General features: G+C 44.6%; 1 protein-coding gene across 1 annotated transcript in view; it reads right to left on the reverse strand.

Annotated features, from left to right (window-relative positions):
• Nucleotides 1-24,084, reverse strand: part of LOC120917066 (intraflagellar transport associated protein) — a 45,153-nt gene that overhangs the window by 13,085 nt on the left and 7,984 nt on the right. Inside the window, exons 2-5 of the mRNA XM_040328073.1 lie at nt 18,116-18,264; nt 10,523-10,647; nt 7,961-8,026; nt 5,831-5,900 (exon numbers count right to left, since the gene is read on the reverse strand). Of these exons, the coding sequence (XP_040184007.1) occupies nt 5,831-5,900; nt 7,961-8,026; nt 10,523-10,647; nt 18,116-18,248 (394 nt within the window). The 5' untranslated portion in view covers nt 18,249-18,264. The remainder of the gene's footprint in view (nt 1-5,830; nt 5,901-7,960; nt 8,027-10,522; nt 10,648-18,115; nt 18,265-24,084) is intronic.

Genomic DNA, 24,084 nt, shown 5'->3' on the forward strand with positions numbered 1-24,084 from the left:
GTGGTTTGCCAAGGCCCTTTTAGGACCGCCAGACGGACTCCCCAACGAACAGCAGTACAGCTTGGGATCCTCAAAGGTGGGAACCCAGTCGCACACTGGGTCCCCGTCGCTGTTCAGATGCTCCGGGCCAACATGGTCCCGGAACCAGGAACACTGCGTGGCACGCACGCCCCGGCCAGGTAGGCCATAATGCTGGGGAGTGGGTGTGACCCATGCAAATGAGGTGTGACCCCATGTAAATGATGGGCCGAGCGCCAGACAAGTACTTATAACGAACTGCGCATGCGCCGTAACGTGGACGCATCCCCCTGCACCTGCTCACAACCATGTCGGAACAACTGCCTAATATACGCCGGATCACTGCGTAGGCCGTGAATGTAACCTACGCCTGGCCGGACACACGTCCAACGTAAAATGCGTCGGCCTGTGTTCCTTGGTGCAGACCTTTGCATGTCTGCTGCTGGGTTACACCTCCTTTATGGGGCATAACTTTACGCCGGACGTACAACTTACGCGCACCTCTCGTAGCCTGCGTCACGCGCACGCAGGTTCGGGAATCGCCGTATTTCCCTCATTTGCATGTTTGAATAGCTAATCAATGGGAGCAGCACTATGTGCCCAGCCTAAATGTGCGCCCACTCTACGCCGGCGTAAGCAAGTTACGTCGGCAGGATGAAGCCTATTTTTAGGCGCATCTCTGTTTGTGGGTCTTGCGCACAGATACGACGGTGCACATTTGCACTTACGTCGGCGTAACTTGATATACGTCGGCGTAAGTGCTGTGTGAAATGCTCACAAGATGAATGCAGGAGGGAGAGAGGGGATGTGTCAGCCTCCCATTCCCTTGTATTACTTTTGCTGCCGCTTGTCTTGGGTAAGTGCGCTTATGAAGCCGCCATCTCCTTCCTAGCTACATTGTCGGACAGCTGCGGGACAAGGGTCCATCCTCATCGCTAGGCTTAGGAAGCGTCTAGCAACATGGGTCCCATGAGGGACTAAACAGAGAGAAAAATAAATAAATGATACATCTTCTTTACCTTTGCAGTGCAGGGGGGCCCCACTGCAAGGGTATTTTTTTAACCAAAAAAAGCCCAGTTGGGTTTAACCCTTTGCTGACCGCTGCAGGACTATATACACATCGGCAGAATGGCACGGTTGGGCAGATCGGCGTAAATATACACACACGTCACCTTTAAGGCCCGGGGTTGCGGGCGCGCACGTGCCCGCTGCGAGCCCCGTGAGTCTGTCCGCGGGTCCCACGTACTTTATGTCCGCCGGGAGTCCCGCCATAGTCTCACGGAGAGGAAGAACAGGGAAATGCTAATGTAAACAAGCATTTCCCCATTCTGCCTAGGTGACAGGACACTGATCACAGCTCCCTGTGATCGGGAGCTGTGATCAGTGTCGTGTCACACGTAGCCCATCCCCCCTACAGTTAGAACACATTCCCTAGGACACACTTAACTCCTTCAGCGCCGCCTGCAGGTTAACCCCTTCACTGCCAGTCACATTTACACAGTAACCAGTGCATTTTTATAGCACTGATCGCTGTATAAATGTGAATGGTCCCAAAATAGCGCCAAAAGTGTCTGATGTGTCCGCCATAATGTCGCAGTCACAATAAAAATCGCAGATCGCCACCATTACCAGTAAAAAAAAAAAAAAAATGCCATAAAACTATCCCCTATTTTGTAAACGCTGTAACTTTTGCGTAAACCAATCAATATACGCTTATTGTAATTTTTTTTACCAAAAATATGTAGAAGAATACGTATCGCCCTAAACTGAGGAAAAAAATAGTTTTTTTGGGCCAGATCCACATACATTTAGATCGGCGCAGCGTATCAGAGATACACTATGCCGCCGTACCTTACCTGGCGTATATTCGAATCCTCAGCTAGTTTGCGCCGTAAGATCTTACGGCGGCGTAGTGTATTTCTGGCGGCGGATTTCAAATTGGGCGGGTTGGGGGCGGGTTTCATTTAAATGAAGTGCATCCCCGCGCCGAATGAACTGCGCATGCGTCGTCACAAAATTTCCCGCCGTGCATTGCGCTAAATGACGTCGCTAGGATGTCATTTTTTTTACTTAGACGTGAGTTACGTCCATCCCTATTCACGGACGACTTACGCAAAAAAAAAAAAATTCAAATTTCGAAGCGGGAACGACGGCCATACTTAACATGGCAAGTCTATGTATACGCCGCAAAATACCAGCTTTAACTATACGCCGGAAAAAGCCGACTACAAACGACATTAGAAAATGCGACGGCCGCGCGTACGTTCGTGGATCGTCGTAAATCGCTAATTTGCATACCCGACGCGGAAAACGCCACCCAGCGGACGCCGAAGTATTGCATCTTAGATCCGAAGGCGTACGAAGACGTACACCTGTCGGATCTAACCCAGAAGCCGTCGTATCTTGTTTTGAGGATTCAAAACAACGATACGACGCAGGAAATTTGAAACTTTGCTGTGGATCTGGCCCTTTATATATATTTTTGGGGGATATTTATTATAGCAAATGGTAAAACAAATATTGCTTTCTTTTCCAAATTGTCGCTCTATTTTTGTTTATAGCGCAAAAAATAAAAAAAACGCAGAGGTGATCAAATACCACCAAAATAAATCTCTATTTGTGGGGGGGAAAAAAGGACGTACATTTTGTTTGGGAGCCACGTCGCACGACCGAGCAATTGTCAGTTAAAGCGGCGCAGTGCCGAATCGCAAAAAGTGCTCTGGTCTTTGGCCAGCCAAATGGTCCGGGGCTGAAGTAAAGACGCACTTCCACCAAATTTAAACAAACAATGCATAGTAAAAGAATAGTTCTTATATACAGGATGTCTCATCATAACTTTTTCAGCTCCTTTATAAGGAGACCTCCCTTAACCAGAGAGGCAAGTCAGGTTATATGCGCCAAATAAACAATCGTCCAGCTGCCAGCTAAATTAATTGGCGTTCGTTCATTATGCAATCTAATTACTAGGAACCAAATATGTGCAGTTCCTCGTGGCTCTCCCTTCTCTCCACGTGCCGCGAGCTCCTCTAGTCTTTGTGAATATTTGATCCCGACTCACGCTGAGATCTCTGCTAGACCGACCTGAATTTTTCCTGTTCATCTCTACCAATCCGTACAATTCCATCCTCATAACCTCTGCGGGGCAGCAGCTTGGGGGGAGTGGGCGGCGGGGGGGGGGGGGTTACATCAGATGTATCTGCCCCGTGAAGTTGGCTGCTGGTGCTTCTGCCGCACAAGGCCGCGGTGATCCTAATTAAGCTGCTAATTACATTCTCAGTGGAGGTGATTAATGAGCAATAGGAATGCAGTGCCTGTTGCCAATGAGATGAAGATAATTGAGCAAGTATTGACATGTCATGCTAGACACAATCTGAAAATCATTTTTTACGTTCCTGACTTAGATAAGCTTTAGAAGTCGCGGCGACCATGCTTGGGAGATGTAGGGCAGGAGCAAGGTGTGGACAGTATCTGATATGGCACCACAAGGGCATGTACAGACTAGGGTGGCCACATTTCCAAACTACCATTCAGGGACACCCCCCCTTCCCAAAAAATCAGCTTGTGCTGCAACGAATCACAGCACAGTGATTGGACACAAGGGTTACGCCGGCGTATCTCCAGATACGCCGTCGTAACTCTGAGTGTGAGGCGTCGTATCTATGCGCCTGATTCTTAGAATCAGTTACGCATAGATTTGTCGTAGATCCGACCGGCGAAAGTCTCTTACGCCGTCGTATCTAAGTTGCATATTTACGCTGGGCGCTAGGTGGCGCTTCCGTCGATTTACGCGTCGAATATGGTAATGAGCTAGATACGCCGATTCTCAAACGTACGGGCGCCCGGCGCACCTATGAGGCGTACCAATGTTAGGTATGGACGTAGGAAACAGCGTCAAATTTTTCACGTTTTAAGTCGTTTGCGTAAGTCGTCCGTGAATGGGGCCGTGCGTAAGTTACGTTCACGTCGAAAGCATTGAGTAGTTGTGGCGTAATTTGGAGCATGCGCACTGGGATACGTCCACGGATGGCACATGCGCCGTTCGTTAAAAGCGTCAATTACGCGGGGTCACGATTAATTTCCATAAAACACGCCCACCACTTCCACATTTGAATTAGGCGGGCTTACGCCGGCCCAGTTACACTACGCCGTCGTAACTTAAAGCGCAAGTTCTTTGAGAATATCGGACCTGCCCCTCTAAGTTACGGCGGCGTAGTGTATCTGAGATACGCTACGCCCGCCTAAAGATAGGCGAATCTACGTGAATCTGGGCCACGAGGTGAAATTTAGGATTTCTCCAATCAGAAGCAGGGGGCGGGATTGTGCTCCTCCAGACATTCCCGGCCAGGACAAGTACTGTCAGTGAGTAAAGTGGTGAAGTGGCGGCCTTTTTTTGGGGTTATTATTTTGGCTTGGGGGGGTGGCTGTGTCAGTTTCATTGCGAGACACTGTATTGTCCTGGAATGAAGGTGCCCGGGACAGACCTGAAAAATGCGGGACCGTCTCCCAGGCAATCCGGGACACGTGGTCACCCTAGTACAGACAGCATTTTCTTGTAATCCATGATGTAGGCTCTGTTCCGACAATGCAACTTGTCTTATCTGATTTGAATGGCACCCATTCCTATGTATGTGATTTAAAGTTGGAAAAGGTTCCTGTACTACTTTGATGTGACTTTCTTGCAACTTGAGTGCCAGAGAGTGTAAAATTGCATCAAAATTTGCAGTTTGGGGGGGGGGGGGGGGGGCAGAAAAACCCAATAGTTCATTTGGCCCACAATCGGTTACCAAATCACTTAAGTGGCCCTTGCACTTCAAAAGGTTTAGCCCCCCTGTCTTAACCACTTGGCGCCCCCAGGACGTCATATGACGTCCTGGGCTTTGTGGTGGTATACCCGAATGATGGGTGCAGCTACAGACATCATTCAGATATTGCCAGTTTCAGCAATTCCCTTCACCATAAGAATGATCATAGAATGATTCCCCTCCCGCCACCCTCCGGTGCTTCTCCCGACACACCACTGCCATCTGTGAGTCGGAGAACAAATCCGCCGGCCCCAGATGATGATCACAGAGATTTCCGGTGGACCAGATGGTTGCCTGAGTCTTTATGACCGTCGGAGGCCGGGCACGATGTTATGACGTCACGCCCGGCCTCTGCATTAAAAAAAAGTGCCGCTTCGGCTGTGAAGCGTGATCTTTTTTATTTTTATTTATTCAGGCTTCCCAGCCTAGTGGTGAGATGTGGGGTCTTATTGACCCCATATCTCACTGTAAAAAGGTCCTGTCATGTCATGTTTCTATTACAAGGGATGTTTACATTAAAACATCCAGTATATATTCCATAGTTTGTAGACGCTATAACTTTTGCGCAAACCAATCAATATACGCTTATTAGGATTTTTTTACCAAAAATATGTAGCAGAATACAGATTGGCCAACATTTATGAAGAAATGTGTTTTTTTTTTTGGATATGTTTTATAGCAGAAAGTAAAAAAAAAATATATATTTTTTTTATTTTTTTAAAAAATTGGCAGTCTTTTTTGGTTTATAACGCAAAAAATAAAAAAAAACGTGGAGGTGATCAAATACCACCAAAAGAAAGCTCTATCTGTGGTGGGAAAAACATAAAAAAATTCTGTACAGTGAATTCTGAACAGATGCTCTTCATTTGAAATGAATATAATTTAACAGATAAAAAACAACATACTGTATAAGATTCAAAAATATTACTAAGATTAGGATTGTGTTTTTTTTCCCTAGGTATAGAAGAAGATATTTAAAGATGCAGCCTAATAAAATAATAAAAACATACAGAAATGTGGCCTCGTCTCCTCATCATCAGAGAGAGCGTCCGTGTCAGATGTATTGATGAAATTATCAACCTGGGAAATGAAGAAAAAACAAAAATGACTTCTAAAAATATTATTTGAAGTAAACTAAAGTAAAATAATCTTTAAACAACCTTGAAATTTTCCACATTTTGAAATGCGACAACCAAAAATGTAAATGTATTTTATTCAAATTTTATGTGACAGACCAAAAAAAAGTGGCATATAATTGTGAACTGGAAGGAAAATGATAAATGGCTTTCAAATGTCTTTACATGTAGACAGAGCCTTGCTATAATTAGGGTGTTGTTTGTAGGCATGGTATGCTGTCAAAAAAATGGGCGTGGTTTATGTGGAATCGTGGAGGGAGGGATGGCGTGTTCGGGGTGATGTGCAGTGTTAGTTTTCCGCCACACATATAGGTAGATTCAGTAAGATTGCCGCAACTTTGCGGCGGCGTAGCTTAAGGAATTTAAGCTACGCCGCCGTAAGTTAGCAAGGCAAGTACATGATTCACAATGTACTTGCCTGCTAAGTTACGGCGGCGTAGCCTAAAGCGGCGGGCGTAAGGGCACCTAATTCAAATGTGTTTGGGGGGGGGCGTGTTTTATGTTAATAGTGCTTGACCTTACGTTTTTTAGGAACTGTGCATGCGCCGGGCGCCTACATTTCCCAGTGTGCATTGCGGCTAAGTACGCCGCACGGGCCTATTGATTTAGAGGTGGACTTAAACGACGTAAATCGCTATTTGCGGACGACTTACGCAAACAACGTAAACATTTTGAATCTCGAAGCGGGAACGGCGGCCATACTTTAACATTTCTATTCCATCTAATAGATGGAATAACTTTAGGCCTGATAATGGCTTACGGAAACGGTGTAAATGTACTGCGGCGGCCGGGCGTACGTTCGTAAATCGGCGTATCTACTAAATTACATATTCTACGCCGACCGCAATGGAAGCGCCACCAAGCGGCCATCCGAAATATTGCAACCTAAGATAGGACGGCGCAAGCGTATCATTGTTTGAGCATACACTTAAACATAAGTCGGCGTAGATTCTGAGTTAGGTCGGCTTATCTACCGATAAGTCGGCCTAATTCTTACTGAATCTACCTAATAGTGTTTCGCTTTTAGGCCAAAAAGTTGAATTTTGGTCTCATCTGACCAGAGCACCTTCTTCCACATGTTTGCTGTGCCCCCCACATGGCTTATCACAAACTGCAAACAGGACTTCTTATGGCTTTCTTTCAATAATGACTTCCTTCTTGTCACTCTTCCATAAAGGGCAGATTTGTGGAGAGCACCACTAATAGTTGTCCTGTGGACAGGTTCTCCCACCTGAACTGTGGATCTCTGCAGCGCTCCTCTAGAGTTACCATGGACCTCTTGGCTGCTTCTCTGATGAATGCTCTCCTTGCCCGGTCGGTCAGTTTAGGTGGACGGCCATGTCTTGGTAAATTTGCAGTTGTGCCATACTCTTTCCATGATGGATTGAACAGTGCTTCGCAAGACGTTCAAAGCTTGGGAGATTTTTTTATAACCTAACCCTGCTTTACATTTCTCCACAACATTATCCCTGACCTTTCTGGGGTTTTCCTTGGCCTTCATGTCGTTTGTGCACTAGGGTTCTCTAACAAACCCTTGAGGGCTTCACAGAACAGCTGTATTTATACTGAGGTAAAACTACACACAAGTGAACTCTATTTACTAATTAGGTAACTTCTGAAGGCAGTTGGTTCCACTAGATTTTAGTTAGGGGTATCACCGTAAAGGGGGCTGAATACAAATGCCCCCACACTTTTCACATATTTATTATAAAAATGTTGGAAACCATTTATAAATTTTCCTTTCACTTCCCAATGATGTGTCTTTGTGTTTGTCTATCACATAAAATCCCAATAAAACACATTTATGTTTTTGGTTGTAACATGACAAAATGTGGAAAATTTCAAGGGGTATGAATACTTTTTCAAGGCACTGTACATACACATACACACACAGCAACGTTGAGTCAGATGCATATAAACAGGAAATGGCAGAAAGAGTCTGAAAGATATCAGCAACACTGAGAAATATAATGCAAAAAAGGTTAAACAGATTTAGCGATTTACCTGGACTCTTCCAGAGTGTGTAAGGCTGTGACAACATCCTACATTTTCTCCTTCACTGATAATCAGCTGTAAAAGTATGAAGGAAGAAGGGAGAAGGAAGGAGAAGAAGGGAGAAGGAAGAAGGGAGAAGGGAGAAGGAAGAAGGGAGAAGGAAGGGAGAAGAAGAGAGAAGGAAGGGAGAAGAAGAGAGAAGGAAGGGAGAATAAGGCAGAAGGAAGGAGAAGAAGGGAGAAGGAAGCAGAAGAAGGGAGAAGGGAGAAGGAAGGAGAAGAAGGGAGAAGAAGGGAGAAGGAAGTAGAAGAAGGGAGAAGGAATGAGAAGAAGGGAGAAGGAAGCAGAAGAAGGGAGAAGGGAGAAGGAAGGAGAAGAAGGGAGAAGAAGGGAGAAGGAAGTAGAAGAAGGGAGAAGGAAGGAGAAGAAGGGAGAAGAAGGGAGAAGGAAGGAGAAGAAGGGAGAAGGAAGGAGAAGAAGGGAGAAGAAGGAAGAAGGGAGAAGGAAGGAGAAGGAAGGGAGAAGGAAGGGAGAAGGAAGGGAGAAGGAAGGGAGAAGGAAGGAGAAGGAAGGGAGAAGGAAGGAGAAGGAAGGGAGAAGGAAGGAGAAGAAGGGAGAAGGAAGGAGAAGAAGGGAGAAGAAGGGAGAAGAAGGGAGAAGGAAGGAGAAGAAGGGAGAAGGAAGGAGAAGAAGGGAGAAGGAAGGAGAAGAAGGGAGAAGGAAGGAGAAGAAGGGAGAAGGAGGAAGAAGGAAGAAGGGAGAAGAAGGGAGAAGAAGGGAGAAGAAAGGAGAAGGGAGAAGGGAGAAGAAGAAGAAAGAAGAAATCATTCCAGTTAATTTCTTAATCAAAAACTACATTTTGGGCTTACGCTGTCAGAATACTCTCAATTAATTAATTTCTCATGCTCATCAATGAAAAAATTCAAGAAAAACTCCATGATTTACAACCCCAATTCCAAAAAGTTGGGACGCTGTGTAAAATCAACATGAAAACAGAATGCAATGATTTGCAAATCTCATGAATCCATATTTTATTCATAATAGAAAACATATCAAAACATGTAAACTGAGAAGATGCCGTTTTAAGAGAAAAATAAGGTTATTTTGAAATTGATGGCAGCAACATGTCTCAAAAAAGTTGGGAAAGAGCAACAAAAAGCTGGCAAAGTACAAAACCCATTCCAAAGAAGTTGGGACAGAGCCATGTTTACCGCTCTTCTTTTAACATCACTCTGTAAATGTCTGAGAACCGAGGGGAGCGTCTTCTTGAGCTTTGGAAGAGGAATGTTGTCCCATTCTTGCTTAAAGTGGAGTTCCACCCATAAATATAACATTACATCAGTAGTTTTAAGCTTCCCAACCTACACCGCACAGACTCCTGGGAATGTAGTGGGTGTAACTTTCCAGGAGTCTGTGCACTCCCCAGTCTCGAAGAATCATGTGACTTGGACAGTACAGGATCTGAAACCTATTACACTGCTTGTGCAGCACTGAGCATGTACGAGATCTGCAAGGCTGAAATCCAGGAAGTCATACAGTCTGGCTTCATGATGCCCACACTTAAGATGGCCCCAGTCAACTTCTATTTTATAAAGTGTCTAAATGCTGTAACAACCTAACAAAACGGACCTTAGTTTACAGACTAACTTTACTAGAATACATTAAGCTTGTGTATTACAGGGGTATTTATATTTAAAAAGTGAAATTGTGGCCGGAACTCCGCTTTAACCACTTCCCTACCCCCCATAGTCATATGACGTCCACAGACGGGATCTCATATGACTTCCTGGGCTTCCCGGCCGTCTAGGGGGAGAGCGCGCGCGGCATCGTGCGGGACCCGGCCGCGATGTCCGCCGGGCACCCGTGATTGCCCGCAATCACGGCAGGACTGTGGATCTGTGTGTGTAAACACACAGATCCACGGTCCTGTCAGAGGTGAGGAGACCGATGTTGTGTTCCAAGTACAGAGGAACACACATATGTAGAAGAAGAATACATATCGACCAAAACTGATGAAAATTTGTTGGTTTTTTTTATAGATTTTTTTGGGGGTATTTATTATAGGAAAAAGTAAAAAAATTTAATTGCATTTTTTTTCAAAATTGTCACTCTAACTTTGTGTATAGCGCAAAAAATAAAAACCGCAGAGGTGATCAAATACCACCAAAATAAAGCTCTATTTGTGGGGGATTAAAAAGGACGGCAATTTTTTTTTTTTGGAGCCACGTCGCACGACCGCGCAATTGTCAGTTAAAGGGATGCAGTGCCGAATCGCAAAAAGTGCTCTGGTAAGGAAGGGGTTAAATTCTTCCGGGGCTGAAGTGGTTAATATGGGATTCTACCTGCTCAACAGTCCTGGATCTTCTTTGTTGTATTTTTCATTTCAAAATGTGCCAAATATGTGAAAGGTCTGGACTGCAGGCAGGCCAGTTAAGCACCCGGACCCTTCTACTAGAAAGCCATGCTGTCAATTTTATGTAAACATAAAAAGATATTTACAAAACCATGTGCACTTAGACTGAATTTGATAGGACGAGCATGAAAAGACAATGAGGACATACGAACCCATACCTGCTCCATTTCCTCTTTTTCTTCCCTATCGGCGCTGACTTCATGATTTTTCCTAGTTTGGATGTTTTCAAAAACTGAACAATGATTTTGTGGCTCATCAGTCTGGATCCGACGATCTTGTTTCTCTGTCAAAAACAAAAATCACACGAAAAGATTTGGGATCACTGAAGGGGAATTGGCCTGGACTAATGTATATCTATATTAAGGGTCTCCAAACTTTCTAAACAGTTTACTGTACTTTAAACTTTAGGGGGGGGGGCGGATGTTGGTGCCAGTAGGTGGAATAATACCCAATCGGTGCCAGTGGGAGAGATAGCACCCAATTGTTAGTGCCCGTGGGAAGAATATGGTCTCATCATTGGTGTCAGTGGTTGGAATAGTGTCTTGTATCAGTGAGCGGAACACTGCCCCAAGGGCCAGATAAAGGTAAGAAAAGGGCCGCAACTGTTCCCCCCCCCCCCCCGGCCACAGACACACAACCTTTTTTCGGGTTGTAAAAAATGACGTTTTTAATGGTCTAGAAAAAATGTTTTTTTCAACCCGATCATTAAAACGGCCTTGCCTACACACGATCGTGAAAAAAAAATGCTCTAGCAAAGCGCGGTGACGTACAACGGCACTATAAAGGGGAAGTTCCATTCGGATGGCGCCACCCTTGGGGCTGCTTTTGCTGATTTTGTGTTAGTAAAAAACAATTCGCGCTTTTCAGTCTGTTACAGCGTGATGAACGTGCTTACTCCACTACGAACGCTATTTTTACCAGAACGAGCGCTCCCGTCTCATAACTTGCTTCTGAGCATGCGCATTTTTTTCACGTCGTTAAAGCCCACACACGACCATTTTTTACAATGTTAAAAACGACAACGTTAAAAAAGTAGTGAAAAATTAGAGCATGTTCGAAATTTTTAATGGCCATTTTTTACATTGTGAAAAATGCTCTGGAGCCCACACACGATCGTTTTTAATGACATAAAAAAAAAACGTAATTTTTTACAACCCGAAAAACAGTCGTGTGTAAGATTTAATGATTGGGTTTACATATACATATATAGCTGGATTCAGAAAGCTTTACGCCGGCGTATCAGTAGATACGCCGACGTAACTCTGAATCTAAATTTAAGCGTATTCTGGAAACCAGATAGGCTAAGATACAAGCGCGCAAGTCTCCTACGCCGTCGTATCTTAGGGTGCAATTTTTCCGCTGGCCGCTAGGTGGCGCTTCCGTTGAGTTCGGCGTAGAATATGTAAATGACAAGATACGCCGATTCACGAACGTACGTGCGCCCGGCGCATTTCTTTTACGTCGTTTACGTCCGGCTTTTTCCGGCGTAAAGTTAGTCGAACAAATAGCTGGCCTAGTCAATGTTAAGTATGGCCGTCGTTCCCGCGTCAAAATTTAAAAATGTTCACGTCGTTTGCGTAAGTCGTCGGTGAATGGGGCTGGACGTAATTTACGTTCACGTCGAAACCAATACATCCTTGCGGCGTACTTTGGAGCAATGCACACTGGGATATGTACACGGACGGCACATGCGCTGTTCGTAAAAAATGTCAATCACGTCGGGTTACCACTCATTTACATAAAACACGCCCCCTCATCCTCATTTGAATTAGGCGCGCTTACGCCGGCCCCATTTACGCTATGCCGCCGTAACTTAGGAGGCAAGTGCTTTGTGAATACAGCACTTGCCTCTCTGACTTACGGCGGCGTAGCGTAAATACGATACGCCGCCGCAAAGATACACACATGTACCTGAATCTAGCTAATAACATTTTGCAAACCTCAGCTTTGCCCATCAACAATATTTTACCTCCAACAGCTAAACATGCTGCATATGCTCATTCAGAGGCATCTTACGCCAGTTGGCAATGGACTGACCCTCCAATAACTTCACGTGGCCACGACCCATAACTGACAGGTTTTTTTTTCCCTTCAATGCTTTCATGCTACATCCTCGGAGTGCTTGATCAAACAACCGCTAGAATTACCCACAGAGGGGATGACACCAGGTAGGACACAAAGGCAGTGATAAATGTTTCACGCTCCTGTGAGATCTCCCCAACCCCCACCCCCCCGGGGCCCCCTGTGCTCTAGCGCCGCTTGTTCCGTCGTGCCAAGATCCTCATAAAACTTTCATCCTTGCTTCAGCTTTTTTCGTGAAGACAAAGAGACATCTGGTCAACGCTAGCCCTTCACAGTCGGATATGAATCAGGTATGAAAATAATATTCCTCTGAAGATTGAACGGAAGACAAAAAAAAATAAAAAAAATCCTACGGTTTTTAAATTTAGCTCTTCACATCATACAATAAAAGGGAATCTTTCATTCAAATGAGGTGTATGGCGTCCCTGGAAGAGAGACAATTCTGAAGCTCATTGCCTCAATCTCGATGCCTCACGCCAACATCAATCGCTAATCGCCGGCTGAGCCGGTGATGGCTCTCTTCTATCTCTTTATGTCGGCTGATGCTTTTATTTTCCTAGGTGCCCTCTTCACCTACTTTTCATGTGGAGCCTGATTCTCCTATAAGTGCACAAAAGGCAGATAGAATACCTTTTTGGTAAATCGCCCCATGAGGCTTTACAGAAGGGGATAGAAAGAGGAACCCAAGAGAGATAGGCTCCTTCCGAGCTCATCCGTGAAACAAAAGGTTTGTTAAGGATCTTACAACAGTCATTTTTCTTCTACCGTGAAAGGAATCTCGTTCTTTAGTTTTAGAATATCTGTATAACTCTTTATACCCAACATGGGGTCCCGTTGTTTAAAAAAAAAAAACACACACACACACACACACACCTCTTCTCTCCTACAGCAGAACGTTTGGGGAAAAATTCATTTTCGAAGCCCACGGTGAATAAGACAAAACAGCAGTTTTTGCAGCCCATCGAAATGGAATGTGTTTCCTGGGCTGGCAGGAAAAGTAGAAGATTAACACTCTTGGGTTTACAGAACAGCAAAAAAGTTTTATTGAGGCATAAAGCATGGAAAGTGCACCAAAATGGTGGTTCTGCCAGTTGCAAAGGGTGACATGCATAGGTGTGCGCACAGGGTGCGCCAGGTGTGCCTAGGCACACACTAATCACCTTGAGTGGTGCAGATTGCACCGAAATATACTGTGTCAAATGTGCACTAACGCACAGAAAAATACAGCATTAAATGGCACGTAACACACTGAAATATACAACGTTAAACATGCACTAATGCACAGAAATATACTGCGTTAAACATGCAGTAATGCACTGAAATATACTGCGTTAAACATGCAGTAATGCACTGAAATATACTGCGTTAAACATGCAGTAATGCACTGAAATATACTGCGTTAAACATGCAGTAATGCACTGAAATATACTGTGTTAAACATGCAGTAATGCACTGAAATATACTGCGTTAAACATGCAGTAATGCACTGAAATATACTGTGTTAAACATGCAGTAACGCACAGAAATAGACCCCTGATATTTCACCAAAGCTCCCTAATGGGGCTCCTAAAATAAAAACTACTGACTCTGTCCACGGCTCTGCTGACACCATCAGTATACTGTATATACACATGCAAATATGTTTGATCTTTGGGGTGCACACCCTAATGCAATAGGCTGCGCACACCTATGGTGACATGCATATGTATTGACTTGCTGTGTGACCAGAAAGTAATGGTCCGGAGCAGAAAGTGCAACTGGGAGGAGGGCCAGCATGACTGGGGTGGGCAGAGAGGCGGAGATAATGTTGGGGATAGGGGGAGGTATTAAGCCACTTACCTGGATTGGTGGGTCCCAAGGTCGGGGGGGTGTCAAGTGGATGTAGGGGGGCGTAGTTTACAGCAGAGTATAGTCGGAGCTTGTCCACAGAAGCTGGAAGGTTTCTAGCAATCACCCTCACACCCACCCCGCGTTTTTGACGTTTTTTTTGAACGGCGCATGCGCCATCCGTAAAATATCCCAGTGTGCATTGCGCCAAAGTACGCCGCAAGGACGTATTGGATTCGCCGTGAGCGTAAATGACGTCCAGCCCTATTCGCGAACGACTTACGCAAACGACGTAAAATTTTCAAAACTCGGTGCGGGAACGATGGCCATACTTAAAGCGGAAGTTCACCCTAAAAAAAAATTTTTAACATTAGATTGAGGCTCATTTTGTGAAGGGGAATCGGCTAGTTTTTTTTAAATCAAAGCTGTACTTACCGTTTTAGAGAGCGATCTTCTCCGCCGCTTCCGGGTATGGTCTTCGGGACTGGGGGTTCCTATTTGATTGACAGTCTTCCGACAGGCTTCCGACGGTCGCATACATCGCGTCACGAGTAGCCGAAAGAAGCCGAACGTCGGTGCGGCTCTATACGGCGCCTGTCAATCAAATAGGAATGCCCAGTCCCGCAGCCCATACCCGGAAGCGGCGGAGAAGATCGCTCTCTAAAACGGTAATTACTGCTTCGATTTTAAAAAAACTACCCGATTCCCCTTCACAAAATGAGCCTCAATCTAATGTTAAAAAGTACGTTTTCGGGTGAACCTCCACTTTAATCCCGTGTATTACCCCCATTAACAGCAATGGCAGCTTGAAGTCTTTTGTGGTATTTGGGATCTCAGATGGTAAAGCTGCCCATTCCTCTTGGAAAAAAAGCCTCCAGTTCCTGTAAATTCTTGGGCTGTCTCGCATGATCGGCACATTTGAGATCTTCCCAGAGGGGCTCAATGATATTGAGGTCAAAAAGTAAAAAAAATATATTTTTTTTCAAAATTGTCGCTCTATTTTTGTTTATATCGCAAAAAATTAAAACCGCAGAGGTGATCAAATACCACCAAAAGAAAGCTCTATTTGTGGGGAAAAAAAAGGACTTAAATTTTGTCATTCAAAGTATGACAGCGCTGAAAGCTGAAATTTCGCCTGGGCAGGAAGGGGGTATATGTGCCCAGTAAGCAAGTGGTTAACAAACATTTCGGTAATAACCAAAATGTCTATATACATTTTATTTTTGAACATTCTACATTTTTGTTTTAATTTCCCGAAGCCAGGACTAATCTTCGTAGTCGCTCATTCCGTTTTTCATGTATTGTGCTGCCGTTTCAAAGATGTTTTTGTACTTTTGAACAACACAGCCTTTCCAGTACTTTTATGCATGCTTGACAAAACAATAACATGCGGAGCTAGAAGGAGCAGATGTTATCTAGTGGGCTGTAAACCAAAAAACTAAAAAACAGCTTTAAAATATTCTCAGGAGACTCCGCATGATCAGACAATGAAACCACAACTTCTACCTGCTGTTCTCCATTCCATGCCTTCCAAGAACTGCCCATAAAGTCGTATTAAACCCCTTTGCAGTTTTTTTTTTGTTTTTTTTTAGTTTAACACAATGAGAAGAATAAAATAATCATCCCCCAGCAAAGTATTTGGTCAAATTCTTACCCCAGCATTTGCAGGTTACACCGTTCAATGCTGCCGCCTCCTGGTTGTAAAGGCAGGACATGTTTGACTTTAATATAAAGGTTTAAATATTCCTTGCATTAAATAATATGTTGTCCCCAACTTTTTATAATCCTGATACACTATATTGTCAAAAGTATTGGGACGCCTGCCTTTACACATACATGAACTTTAACCACTTAACCCCCGGACCATATTGCTGGTCAAAGACCAGAGCACTTTTTGCGATTCGGCACTGCGTAGCTTTAACTGACCCCAAACAAAATTGCGTCCTTTTTTTCCCACAAATAGAGCTTTCTTTTGGTGGTATTTGATCACCTCTGTGGTTTTTAGTTTTTGCGCTATAAACAAAAATAGAGCGACAATTTTGAAAAAAAAACACAATGGGGTAGATCCCCCCCCCCCCCTTTTTTTGTAATTTCTTTTTTATAAAAAATAATATTAATTTGTATATATATATATATATATATATATATATATATATATATATATAGGGCCCAGAGGTCCCCAGGGCCCCAGATGGCAACCCCCCTTTTTAAAAAATATATATATATATATATATTTTTTATTTATTTTTATTAAAGGGCCCAGAGGTCCCCAAGGCCCCCCTTTTTTATATATATTTTTATTTATTTTATTTTATTTTTTAAAAGGACCCCCCTAGCGTCTCAATTCGCAGCAGCCCCCCCCCCGCTTCTTAATTTCAGGCGGCAGCACCCCCCCCCCCCCATGCCTGAAGCTGTGTAAGGGGCCCCATAATTCCTGATGGCGGCCCTGCCTGTCTGTATTTCTCCTCCTGCTCTCTCATTCCCATAGTCAGATTTTCCATCTGCTGAATTTCTGTTACTCTGCCAAGCCAGGCCTTCTCATCCAACCTCACAAATGCTCTTCTGGAAGAATGGTCAAACATTCCCATAGACACACTCCTAAACCTTGTGGACGGCCTTCCCAGAAGAGGTGAAGCTGTTATAGCTGCAAAGGGTAGGCCAACTCAATATTGAACCCTACAGACTAAGACTGGGATGCCATTAATGTTCATGGCCCGGATTCAGATACTCCAATATAGATTGGAGTATCTTCTCGGCGGGGCGTAATGTATCTCAGATACGTTACGCCGCCGTAAATTAGGGCGCAAGTTCCGTATTCAGAAAGAACTTGCGCCCTAAGTTACGGCGGCGTAACGTATGTGGTCCGGCGTAAGCCCGCCTAATTCAAATGTGGATGATGTGGGCGTGTTTTATTAAATTCACTGTGACCCCACGTATTTGACGTATTTTACGAACGGCGCATGCGCCGTTCATGAAAGAATCCCAGTGCGCATGCTCGAAATTCCGCCGCAAATCGTCAATGCTTTAGACGTGAACGTAACTTACGTACAGCCCTATTCGCGAACGACTTACGCAAACGACTTAAAATTTTCGAAATTCGACGCGGGAACGACGTTCATACTTAACATAGGTTACCCCTCATATAGCAGGGGTAACTTTACGCCGGAAAAAGCCTAACGTAAACGACGTAAAAAAATGTGCCAGGCGGACATACGTTTGTGAATTGGCGTATCTACATCATTTGCATATTCCTCGCGTAAATATACGGAAGCGCCACCTAGCGGCCAGCGTAAATATGCAGCCTAAGATACGACGGTGTAAGACACTTACGCCGGTCGGATCTTAGGGAAATCAATGCGTAACTGATTCTATGAATCAGTCGCATAGTTACGACGGCGTATCCGGAGATACGCTGTCGTAACTCGTTTCTGAATCCGGGCCCATGTGCGTGTAAAGGCAGGTGTCCCAATACTTTTGACAATATAGTGTACCTTTGCAATGTGGGCAGGTCTGATAACATTTATCAAGATATCTCACCAGGGAAGATATAAAAAGCCCAGATGCAACCACATTGACCAATATCCACATGAAAACCCAGGATGATGACGACAGTAATCCATCCAAAGGTTCTAATGAAGGCTTAGGCCATTGGCTCATACACACATTTAGGAATGGCCTACTATTTACTGCTGATTGTGATTGGCTGTAGGTCACATATGAGCCTATGCTATCTTAGCTGTCGTTTTTTCATTTCTCTCTCCCCACTCTAACCAAAAAAAAAAAAAAAAATGGCAGCACTAATAAATGATTTTGCATATGACTTTGATGAGAATGAGGCTCACCTTGGGGAAGATAGGTGAATGTTGTAAGGAAGTCTTCATAGGTCTGCTCTGGGATGCCGACAAACCGATTGAGGACAGTACAGGCCATCTCCTCATCCGTCACCGCAGGGCATTCGTCACAAGAACTCGGCATAACGGCAACTCCCGGTCTAAAACAAAAACATATATGGTTCATTTTTAGAACAAATCACATCTCTGCAAACATCAATATCAATAGCATTCTGCGAGGATTGAGATCAATAAAGCATCGGAACTAGGACTTTGCAAGAAGAGATACAATGTAGCAATTCTGAGTAAAAAAAATTATCTGCACTTCGGTCGTTGCCCTTTAACCACTTGCATACTGGGCACATATACCCCCTTCCTGCCCAGGCGAAATTTCAGCTTTCAGCACTGTCACGCTTTAAATGAAAATTGCGCGGTCGTGCGACGTGGCTCCCAAACAAAATTGGCGGCCTTTTTTTCCCACAAATAGACCTTTCTTTTGGTGGTATTTGATCACCTGTGCGGTCTTTATTTTTTGCGCCATAAACAAAAATAGAGCGACAATTTTGAAAAAAAAACACAATATTTTTTAGTTTTTGCTATAATAAATATCCCATTTAAAAAAAAAAAAAAAAAAAAAATTGGTTTATTCCAATATGTATTCTTCTACATATTCTTGGTAAAAAAAAAAAAAACGCAAAAAGGGTATAGTGATTGGTTTGCGTGTACGTGCCTGTACGTGATCCTGCACTTCTGGGTCTGGGGTGCGCCAATCAGCGGGTTCGGCGGATTTAATGCCCACCTGGACCCACCAATCGTTACAGAGAGAAACAGAACAGCATCTGCCTATGTAAACAAGGCAGATTGCTGTTCTGTTTATATTTATTTATTTATAAAAATGCTTATTGAGAGCGCAGTCATTACCCAAGGGCCTTGATGCGCTCATAGAACCAACATATCCATATACAGAAAAAAAGATCTCTCATTCCAGTAGGCAGTAACAATCATAAAAACCATATAACAAAATTTAAAAAGACTAAAATAATACTAATATATGACCCTAAATAGGGCCATACATTTGAGAAAATAAAAAAGTTTTTAAAAACTTCCTGAACTTTAATAGATCTTTTTCGAGTCTCATATATAGAGGTAAAGAATTCCAAAATATTGATCCTTGTATATCCAACGTCCTCCCTCCACATTTTGTTTTTTCTAAATTTAGGAACAATCAAATTAGCCTGATAAGCAGATCTCAATGATCTGCTAGGAACGTAGTAAGTGAATTTTTCTTGCAGGTACCCTGGGCCTTTTGCCATGGATGGCTTTGTGGACAATAAATACAACCCACTTTAAACAAAACCCGTTCGGCAACGGGTAGCCAATGCAGGGCTTTCAAAGATGGTGTAATATGGTCCCGGCGACCCACACCCGTTAATAACCTGGCTGCGGCGTTTTGAATCAGCTGGAACTTGTGCAAGAGAGTTTTCGGAAGCCCCATATATAAAGCATTACAATAGTCCAGCCGACTACCAATAAAAGCATTGACCATGGGGACTTTATCTGTTTCGTCAATAAAATGAAATGTAGAACGCAGAAATTTCAGTTGGTAGCAACACGAACTTACCACCTGATTTACCTGCGCCTTCAATGTCAGTTTGGAATCCAAAATAATTCCCAAGTCCCGGACCTGGGTAACTGGAGACGGAGATGGAATAAACGAGACCGGCCAGGCGGGAAAATCATTGTGAAAGATAATGTTACGCCGAGTAAAATGACACCCAACATGTCACACTTAAAAATTGCGCCCGCTCGTGGCATGGCGTCAAACTTTTACCCTTATAAATCTCCATAGGCGACGTTTAAAAAATTCTATAGGTTTAATTTTTTGAGCTACAGAGGAGGTCTAGGGCTAGAATTATTACTCTCGCTCTAACGATCACGGCGATACCTCACTTGTGTGGTTTGAACACCGTTTTCATATGCGGGTGCTACTCGCGTATGCGTTCACTTCTGCGCGCGAGCTCGTCGGGACGGGGCGCTTTAAAAAAAAAAATTTGTTTTCTTATTTATTTTTATTTTATAATTTTTTACACTAAAATAAAAAAAAATGTAAACATCCCTTGTAATAGAAAAAAGCATGACAGGTCCTCTCATATTTAGACTTAAATGCAAAAAAAAAAAAAAAATGGAAATGTTGTCATTTGAAAAAATGACAACAAAAAAATTTCTCTTTAAGACGCTGGGCGGGACTGACGTTTTGACGTCACTTCCGCCCAGCAATGCTATGGGGACGGTGGGGACCATCTTGCCCTCACTCGCATCCCCACACAGCAGCTGAAAGGACCCGATCGCCTCCGCCGCTACCGTCGGCTCCGGTAAGCGGCTGGGGGGCACGGGAGAGCGACAGGAGGGGGGGCCCTCTCCTGCCACCGATAACGGCGATCTCGCGGTGAATCCGCCGCGGAGACTGCGGTTATCGTTGACAGGACCGCTCACTGAAGAGATGGATATCTCGGTTGTGGCAGCAGCTGCTGTCGTTACCGAGATATCCATCTTTAAAAACAGGACGTATATATACAGTGGGCGGTCGTTAATCTGCGTGTCGTCTGCATAGACGTGAAAGCTGAGGTTATGGCGCCGGATGATATACAGCAGTGGCCTTATATAGATATTGAACAGGATCGGCGATAAAGCCGAACCCTGAGGGAACCCGCAAGACAGGGGACTATCCGATGAGTAATATGTCCCCAGTCTTACCCTCTGAACCCAATTCCGCAGGAATGAGGCCATCCATGTCAGCGCCATATCCTCAAGCCCGGCCACAGACACCAGCCTCTCTAACAATCTGGCATGATCAATGGTATCAAATGCAGCTAACAGATCCAGCAGTACTAACGCAGAGGCCTCATTGCTGTCCAAGGCCCAGAGGCAATCGTCCTTAACTTTAATCAGGGCAGTCTCTGTACCTCTACCGGGACGGAATCCAGACTGGTACTCATCAAAAATGTTATTAGACTCTATGGGCCAGATTCACGTAGATCTGCGGCGGCGTAACGTATCGCATTTACGTTACGCCGCAAGTTTTACGGGCAAGTGCTTGATTCACAAAGCACTTGCCTGTAAAGTTGCGGCGGCGTAGCGTAAATCCCCCCGGCACAAGCCCGCGTAATTCAAATCAGCCGGGTAGGGGGCGTAGCGCATTTAAATTAGGCGCATTCCAGCGCCGAACCTAATGTGCATGCGCCGTCCCTAAAATTTCCCGACGTGCATTGCGCTAAATGACGTCGCAAGGACGTCATTGGTTTCGACCTGAACGTAATTAACGTCCAGCCCTATTCACGGACGAGTTACGCAAACGACGTTAAATTTAAAAATTTCGACGCGGGAACGACGGCCATACTTAACATTGGATACGCCATCTAGGGGGCATGCTTATCTTTACGCTGCGTATCTCTTACGGAAACGGCGTACCTTTACTGCGACGGGGCAAGCGTACGTTCGTGAATCGGCGTAACTACTCATTAGCATATTCTACGCCGACCTCAATGGACGCGCCACCTAGCGGCCAGTGTAAATATTGCACCCTAAGATACGATGGCGCAGGCCGTCGTATCTTAGGCATGTTTAAGTGTATGTCAGTTTGAGAATACATTTAGACATACGACGGGCTTAGATTCGGAGTTACGTCGGCGTATCTACTGATACGCCGGCGTAACTCTTTGTGAATCTGGCCCCAAGTGTGGCTGGAGTTGCCACACAACGGCTCTCTCCATTAGGTTAGACCCCTTTCACACTGAAGAGTTTTTAGAGCATTTTAGCGTTAAAAATAGCGCTATCAAAACGCTCATAAAACGCTCTCCATGCATCTCAATGGACCCTTTCACACTGGGTCCTGCAAGCAGCATCTTTGAAACAGCTTTTGGCCGCTGAAAAAAACGCTCCAAAAACGCCCCTCTCCATTAAAATGAATTGAAAGCACTGTAAAAAAACGCCTTACCATAAGAAAAGCCTAAAAATAAATAAAAATAAAAAAAGCCCAAAAATAAAAAAATATATACCGTATTTATCGGGGTATAGCGCGCTCCCGCGTATAGCGCGCACCCCTAAAGTTGCCCCAATTCCTGTGGAAAAAAGATTTTGTTGTACTTACAGTTTTGGGGTCTTGTGCGGCGTCCATCGGCGGCCTCGTCGGGTCCGGCGTCCGTCTGCGGCTTCGGGTGTCCTCTTCGTCGGGTCCGGCGTCCTTCTGCGGCGTCCTCGCGTCCTCCCCGCTCGTTTCCCGCGCCGAGTTTGAATAATGCGCCGACATATACCGAGCGCAGTACACTCGTGTATCGTCGGGCAGGCTCGGCAACTCTCGCGCTGACGTCCTGTATGTCCAGGACGTCAGCGGGAGAGGAGCCGAGACTGGCCGACGATACACGAGTGTACTGCGCTCGGTATATGCCGGCGCAGTATTCAAACTCGGCGCAGGAAAGCTGGTATCGGTGTATACCGCGCACCCACGATTTTGCCCTGATTTTCAGGGGAAAAAAGTGAGCGGTATATGCCGATAAATACGGTAGTTTTATATAGTTTTTTTTTCTTATCTAAGAATTGGAAAGCTGCAATATATTAAAATGTTTACTTTTGGGTTTATTATACCTTTAGGTGAAAGTTGCTCTTTAGCACTAACAAAGCCTTCCACCCTTTCCCATAAACAACAGGAAGTGTTTTCCTTCTGTCCAGGCTTCCTCCAGCGATCGCAGCCTTATACTCGCTGTCACTATGGGCTTCAGCATGCAGACCGCACTGACCGCAGATTTCTGGTGGTTATTATGTAAATGTTGGTGTTTTAAGGAAGGAAATGTGTGTTTTTATTTCTTTTGTTTTTCAAGTTTCGGTTCATAGCGGTTAACACAACACGTCTGTGCAGGCACACAGGGCTCACTTTGATGTTATTTGACTACTTCTTTGAAAACATCGCCGAACGTTCAAAATAAGCCTTGTCACCGCTTAAAAAGTTCCCTATTTTCAGTAATAGAAATAAAAAAAAAATATTATTTTTTTTAAATAAAAAAAATAAATAAAAAATTGCAAAAAAATTGCAAAAAAAAAAAAAATCGCAGACATCCTCTTTGTGACTGTAATTTTTTTTTTAAATATACACGTACTGTAATAAAGACCTCACATCATTTTTAATTCCCATACAATCATGCATCTATGATTGGGGCTCATTCACTCTAGTGGTTGAGGGGCGGTAAAACCTAGTGGCAGATTTTTTGTACCGAAGTTTGGCGCCATTCCACGCACAAATTTAAAGCATGACATGTTAGGAATTTACTCTGCGTAAGATTGTCTTTTATATGTTACAAAAATTGGTTATATATTGTGGGCCACAGACAGAGTACGCCGGCGTATCTACTGATACTCCGGCGTACTTTCAAATTTCCCGCGTCGTATCTTTAGTGTGAATCCTCAAACCAAGATACGACGGCTTCTGGCTTCGATCCGACAGGCGTACGACTTGGTACGCCTTCGGATCGTAGGTGCAATACTTTGGCGCCCGCTGGGTGGAGTTTGCGTCGTTTTCCGCGTCGGGTATGCTAATGAGCTTTTTCCGTCAATCCACGAAGGTACACGCGGCCGTCGCATTCTCTTACGTTGTCGCTAGTCGGCTTTTCCCGGCGTATAGTTAAAGCTGCTATTTTGTGGCGTATAGATAGACTTGCCATGTTAACCACTTCCCGACCTCCTCATGTACATATACGTCAGCAGAATGGCACGGACAGGCACATGTACGTACCTGTACGTCCTCTGCTAGACGTGGGTGGGGGGTCCGATCGGGACCCCCCCCGGTACATGCGGAGGTCGGGTCCGCTCGGGGAGCGATCCGGGACGACGGCGTGGCTATTTGTTTTTAGCCGCTCCGTCGCGATCGCTCCCCGGAGCTGAAGAACGGGGAGAGCCGTGTGTAAACACGGCTTCCCCGTGCTTCACTGTGG

The sequence above is a fragment of the Rana temporaria genome, chromosome 11, assembly GCF_905171775.1.
Source record: "Rana temporaria chromosome 11, aRanTem1.1, whole genome shotgun sequence".
Classification (NCBI taxonomy): domain Eukaryota; kingdom Metazoa; phylum Chordata; class Amphibia; order Anura; family Ranidae; genus Rana; species Rana temporaria.